This window comes from Leuciscus leuciscus, assembly GCF_965113295.1.
Source record: "Leuciscus leuciscus genome assembly, chromosome: 16".
Classification (NCBI taxonomy): Eukaryota; Metazoa; Chordata; class Actinopteri; order Cypriniformes; family Leuciscidae; genus Leuciscus; species Leuciscus leuciscus.
The window spans coordinates 37967364-37974133 of record NC_138740.1 but is presented as its reverse complement, the minus strand read 5'-3'; the positions used below and the strand labels follow the sequence as shown (position 1 = coordinate 37974133).

The following is a 6770-nucleotide window of genomic DNA, read 5'->3' as shown; positions in this document are numbered from 1 at the left end:
GAACTTAAGGGTTTTCTGTTAGAACGGTGTCGTGTTAGCGGCCCCTAAGTTAATAACTAATGATCGTTGCGACGGAAGTGAATCAATCAAAACTAACTTTAGCTGGACAATAACTTTATTCTAGATCTGCTGTAAAGCCAAAACAATCTCTGTTACTGTAATTTCCTATTATCACTGTAAAGCAGCTTTGAAACAATCTATATTGTTAAATGCGCTATATAAATGAAGGTGACTTGACTTGACTTGTTATACAATGTATCTTTCTATATGATGTAATGTATATTCTTATTGGTTAACTCTGAGAAACTCCCCTCATATTCTTACTATGGGCCCTATTTTAACGATATAAGCGCATGGTCTAAAGCGCACGGCGCTAATTCACTTTTGCTAGTTTAATGATAGGACAAATGGTCGGCGCTCCCGGCGCAAGGTTTAGAAGGGTCGTCCCTATTCTCTTAATGAGTAATGGGTGTGTTCTGGGATTTACGTGCGTTAAACCAATCAGAGTCTCATCTCCCATTCCCTTTAAATGCCAGTTGCGCTCGTGCCATGGCGGATTCGCTATTTACATGACGGAATTTGATAGTGGAAAGACCGAACGCGTCTCCAGAGCGCAAACGGATCTGCTCGTGCGCGAGGTTAAAGTGCACAAGCAGACCCTGTACGGGACAAGCCGGATTCCACCATATCTTTATGTACACAATAATAATATTTTACATTGTAATCCTTTTATTTTAAATATTTGGCATGTTTGTGTGGACCTGAAAATGATAACTGCGTCGGACTGAAACTAGCAGAAAATACTTGCGTCGCGCTTGGCGCTGCATTGCGCCGGTGTAAGATAGGGCCCTATATCTTCTGAGATAAAGATGCTAATAAACTTGAAAGATACTTTTCTCCCTCAGCGCTGGGTCATTGTTCATTCAAATGCTAATTCCTGGAAGGACTGGAATGAGGCACATGAAATTCTAATTCTAACAGTAGCCTAAAAATTCTTCATGATATCTGTGACAATAAATTCATTGCTTTTATAACTAAGAAAAATAACAGCACAGGGGGTGTTGCAAAGGGTTTAATCAGGCGCTCCATATATAGAACCTTTTAGGGGTTCCCATTATGGGATGAAGATAAAGGCTCTTTGAAATTGAGTCAAGAACCGTAGAGTTCTATTTAGAACCACATTGAACCTTTTTGGATTAAAGGTTCTTCAAAATTGAGTCAAGAACCTAAGAGTTCTATATAGAACCGCATTGAACCTTTTTGGCATAAAGGTTCTTTAAAATTGAGTCAAGAACCCAAGAGTTCTATATAGAACCACACTGGACCTTTTTGGATTAAAGGTTCTTTAAAATTGAGTCAAGAACCCAAGAGTTCTATATAGAACCGCATTGAAACTTTTTGGCATAAAGGTTCTTTAAAATTGAGTCAAGAACCCAAGAGTTCTATATAGAACCGCATTGAAACTTTTTGGCAAAGAGGTTCTTTAAAATTGAGTCAAGAACCCTAGAGTTCTATATAAACCCCATTGGACCTTTTTGGAAAAAAAGTTATTTAAATTGAGTCAAGAACCCTAGAGTTCTATTTAGAACCGCATTGAACCTTTTTGGCATAAAGGTTCTTTAAATTGAGTCATGAACCCTAGAGTTCTATATAAACCCCATTGGACCTTTTTGGAAAAAAGGATCTTTAAATTGAGTTAAGAACCCTAGAGTTCTATTTAGAACCGCATTGAACCTTTTTTGGCATTAAGGTTCTTTAAATTGAGTCAAGAACCCTAGAGTTCTATATAAACCCCATTGGACCTTTTTGGAAAAAAAGTTCTTTAAATTGAGTCAAGAACCCTAGAGTTCTATTTAGAACCGCATTGAACCTTTTTGGCATAAAGGTTCTTTAAATTGAGTCATGAACCCTAGAGTTCTATATAAACCTCATTTAAACCTTTTTGGAAAAAAAGTTCTTTAAATTGAGTCAAGAACCCTAGAGTTCTATTTAGAACCGCATTGAACCTTTTTTGCCATAAAGGTTCTTTAAATTGAGTCATGAACCCTAGAGTTCTATATAAACCCCATTGGACCTTTTTGGAAAAAAAGTTCTTTAAATTGAGTCAAGAACCCTAGAGTTCTATTTAGAACCGCATTGAACCTTTTTGGCATAAAGGTTCTTTAAATTGAGTCATGAACCCTAGAGTTCTATATAAACCCCATTAGACCTTTTTGGAAAAAAGGATCTTTAAATTGAGTTAAGAACCCTAGAGTTCTATTTAGAACCGCATTGAACCTTTTTGGCATAAAGGTTCTTTAAATTGAGTCAAGAACCCTAGAGTTCTATATAAACCCCATTGGACCTTTTTGGAGAAAAAGTTCTTTAAATTGAGTCAAGAACCCTAGAGTTCTATTTAGAACCGCATTGAACCTTTTTGGCATAAAGGTTCTTTAAATTGAGTCAAGAACCCTAGAGTTCTATATAAACCCCATTGGACCTTTTTGGATTAAAGGTTCTTTAAAATTGAGTCAAGAACCCAAGAGTTCTATATAGAACCGCATTGAAACTTTTTGGCATAAAGGTTCTTTAAAATTGAGTCAAGAACCCAAGAGTTCTATATAGAACCGCATTGAAACTTTTTGGCAAAGAGGTTCTTTAAAATTGAGTCAAGAACCCTAGAGTTCTATATAAACCCCATTGGACCTTTTTGGAAAAAAAGTTATTTAAATTGAGTCAAGAACCCTAGAGTTCTATTTAGAACCGCATTGAACCCTTTTGGCATAAAGGTTCTTTAAATTGAGTCATGAACCCTAGAGTTCTATATAAACCCCATTGGACCTTTTTGGAAAAAAGGATCTTTAAATTGAGTTAAGAACCCTAGAGTTCTATTTAGAACCGCATTGAACCTTTTTTGGCATAAAGGTTCTTTAAATTGAGTCAAGAACCCTAGAGTTCTATATAAACCCCATTGGACCTTTTTGGAAAAAAAGTTCTTTAAATTGAGTCAAGAACCCTAGAGTTCTATTTAGAACCGCATTGAACCTTTTTGGCATAAAGGTTCTTTAAATTGAGTCATGAACCCTAGAGTTCTATATAAACCTCATTTAAACCTTTTTGGAAAAAAAGTTCTTTAAATTGAGTCAAGAACCCTAGAGTTCTATTTAGAACCGCATTGAACCTTTTTTGCCATAAAGGTTCTTTAAATTGAGTCATGAACCCTAGAGTTCTATATAAACCCCATTGGACCTTTTTGGAAAAAAAGTTCTTTAAATTGAGTCAAGAACCCTAGAGTTCTATTTAGAACCGCATTGAACCTTTTTGGCATAAAGGTTCTTTAAATTGAGTCATGAACCCTAGAGTTCTATATAAACCCCATTAGACCTTTTTGGAAAAAAGGATCTTTAAATTGAGTTAAGAACCCTAGAGTTCTATTTAGAACCGCATTGAACCTTTTTGGCATAAAGGTTCTTTAAATTGAGTCAAGAACCCTAGAGTTCTATATAAACCCCATTGGACCTTTTTGGAGAAAAAGTTCTTTAAATTGAGTCAAGAACCCTAGAGTTCTATTTAGAACCGCATTGAACCTTTTTGGCATAAAGGTTCTTTAAATTGAGTCAAGAACCCTAGAGTTCTATATAAACCCCATTGGACCTTTTTGGAAAAAAAGTTCTTTAAATTGAGTCAAGAACCCTAGAGTTCTATTTAGAACCGCATTGAACCTTTTTGGCATAAAGGTTCTTTAAATTGAGTCATGAACCCTAGAGTTCTATATAGAACCGCATTGAACCTTTTTGTCAAAACGTTTCTTTAAAATTGAGTCATGAACCCTAAGGTTAAACCTCATTTTACCTTGCTGACATACTAAAAAGTTTCTGATCTATTATAATGGCATCATCTATTTCACATTCATCTGCCTCTAAACGGTACATAAAAACAAAACAAAACAAAAAGCCAGAATTTATGAAGATAGACAAAAGTCTCCAGTACGAACCATGCGGACAATCTAGATGTGAGTGTGAGTGTGTGTTTTACTCCTCTAAACATCTGCAGAACATGATGAAAGCAGAGGTTAATCTGAGGAGTCTGATGTCTCGGATATAATCGACGGACGCCTGTAAACATGGGCGGCTCAAACAGAGATCGTCTGACCGCTTCAATCGGCACTGTTATTCTCGGCTGTGGGCTGAACTTGAGAGGGTTAATTGCTACTCTGGAAAAAGAACTTCCTCTTGCAATAAAATCTGCATTATTGCTGCACTAAAAGAAAACTTGGAGTTGAAATGATTTTCACTAAGAAATTGCTGGTAAATTTCACTAAATTATTACAAAGAAATGTGTTATTACCAACAATTATTACAAGTAACGTGAAACTTTGAATTAGAAAGACTAAATTATAAAGATTTAATTTTCTTTTTACTTTTACTTCTTTTTCTTTTTACTAAGATATTTTAGTGCTGAAATGCAGTGAACCGACTCATCACACTAACTTTTAGGCTAAAGTTGCATGAACTAGGACTCTAAGACAAACCAGCTGAACATACTGTAAAAGTATCTTTCAGCAGAAGAGCAGCAGTGTTCATGGAAACACACACACACACACACACAATGTTTTCCTGTTCCTGCAGCCGATGACATTTCAATACAAACAGAGCATTGAGATCTGCTATTAAAGCTCAAGATAATTATTTGTGCAAACCGAATTAGAATGAGCGGTTTATGTTCCTGATGACTTCATTAGATCGTTCTCTACACTGTCTGATGAACTATCATGTGATTTCTGCAGACATGGCATTTATGTGAAGCTCTAAGAGGAAGAGTGATGGTAGCACGTGGACGAATGCAGAATGTGGTGAAGACAGAAACACTGAGCACATGTTACACGTCACTCTGATTACACCGAATGAGCACATGCTCGTCTCTGAGGACTGAACACACCGTGCTCGTTTCCCGCCACTCCATGGGGTTTCCGAGCTCATGAAATGGTAATAATTAAGTAAAATTTAAATAAATAAATAAATTATTTATTTATTTATTAAAAAACAATCAATATAAAACACTTATTAAAAAGTAAGTATCCTAAAAATTTAAATAAATCATAAAACTTTAAATAAATCATAAAAAACACTACAAATGTAAATAATTTAATATAAAACAATTACAAAAAATTAAATAGATCATTGAAATTAAAATAAATAATTAAAAATCAAAACAAAACAGTTCCTAAAAATTTAAATGCATAATTTAAGACAAAAAATAATCTATTTAAAACACAAAAATAAGATAAATCATAAGAATTTAAATAAATCATTTAAAAATAAAAATAATAAATATGAAACACTTACTAAAAATTTAATAAATCATAAAAAGTAAACTTAATCATTAAAAAAAATCGGAATAAAAGACAAAAACATTTATAAATCATAAAAAGTAAAATAAATATTTAAAAAATAAACATGATTAATATAAACACTTAACACTAATATAAAAAATTATAAATACTTAAATAAAAACAATAACTATAAAATAGTTACTAAAAACTAAATAAATCATAAGAATGTTAAATTAAAAGAAAAAAACGTATGAATAATGTAAAAGACATAAAATATTATACACATTTAAAATGAATAAGATTACAATATTTTGGCTGACAAAAAAAGTTCACTGTCATCAAGCAGAAATCAAACCCAAACCTCACACAGAGTAAGACACAAGCACTAATAAACTCCACAATGATGAATGGAGATGAAAACGAGTCTCTCACCCTCTTCAGCTTGTTGTGGATCAAGGTCTGGAAAACACCGGACACAAACAGTGCGATTCCGGAGACCAGGAGAAGAGCGCCGATGACTCCGGACGAGAACATGCAACAGGAGCCTTTCCTCATGGTGCAGGTGTATTAAAGCTGAGGCTGATGAAGTGATTCCTCTGCTACAGCAGCTGGACGTGTGTGTGAGGTTCTCCTCCTAAACACACACACACACACAGGGTTGAAAGTTCAGCACTTGCAGCAGGTTTGCATGAGATAATAAATCAGCTGTGGCGTGTTGACTGTAATAGTGTCTGCCTCCAGAAGCTTTTCAGAAGAGTAAACGCGATCCAGCGGGCGGCTCAGTATTTGAATGAATGAGTGCAGTGTGAGGGGCGAGCGTCACCGAGAGTGGGAGGGAACTGAGAGAGAGAGAGAGAGAGAGAGAGAGAGAGAGAGAGAGAGAGAGAGAGAGAAGGAGTGTCGCGTGTTTGGATTCCTGTACATGGATCAAGGTGACCGGACGGATTTAACTGGACCTTCTGTTGTGTGTAAATTCACAACTCTCATGAAAACAGATCTCATGTTTCACCACCAAAATCAAAGCAAACTTTTAAAAAATATGTTTTGCTAATAATGTTTGTGTTGATTCATTTTTCTTATAAACACACACACACACACACACACACACACACACACACACACACACACACACACACACACACAAAACAACTTTTCTTCTATGCATTTCTCTTGCTTCCTAATCTAATAAATAATGATTGTTGTTTGGCTCTTTGACAACTTGCTTAATGCACAGAAGTACATTTAAAATAATGTACTTTTGAACTGAAAACAAAGGATATAACAAATGTGATGTACATAAATTATGTTTTGCATAAAGCAACATTGTGGAACATAATGACTTCATTGTGAAATTTATAAAAACGCATAATTATAATGCATGTAGATTTGTAATTCTCATTATTGTCAATAATGCGGTCATATTTTATTTTATTTATCAAAAGCAGCATGAATTAACTGC

The 6770-nt window shown here is 34.7% G+C and overlaps 1 protein-coding gene across 5 annotated transcripts in view; it reads right to left on the bottom strand.

Annotated features, from left to right (window-relative positions):
* The window catches only part of scarb2b (scavenger receptor class B, member 2b), a 46970-nt gene extending 40890 nt beyond the window's left edge, over positions 1–6080 (bottom strand). For all 5 annotated transcript variants that reach the window (XM_082140121.1, XM_082140119.1, XM_082140118.1 and 2 more), the window contains exon 1: positions 5744–6080. In XM_082140121.1, the coding sequence (XP_081996247.1) occupies positions 5744–5866 (123 nt within the window). In that variant the 5' untranslated portion in view covers positions 5867–6080. The remainder of the gene's footprint in view (positions 1–5743) is intronic.
* Positions 6081–6770: the final 690 nt, after the last annotated feature.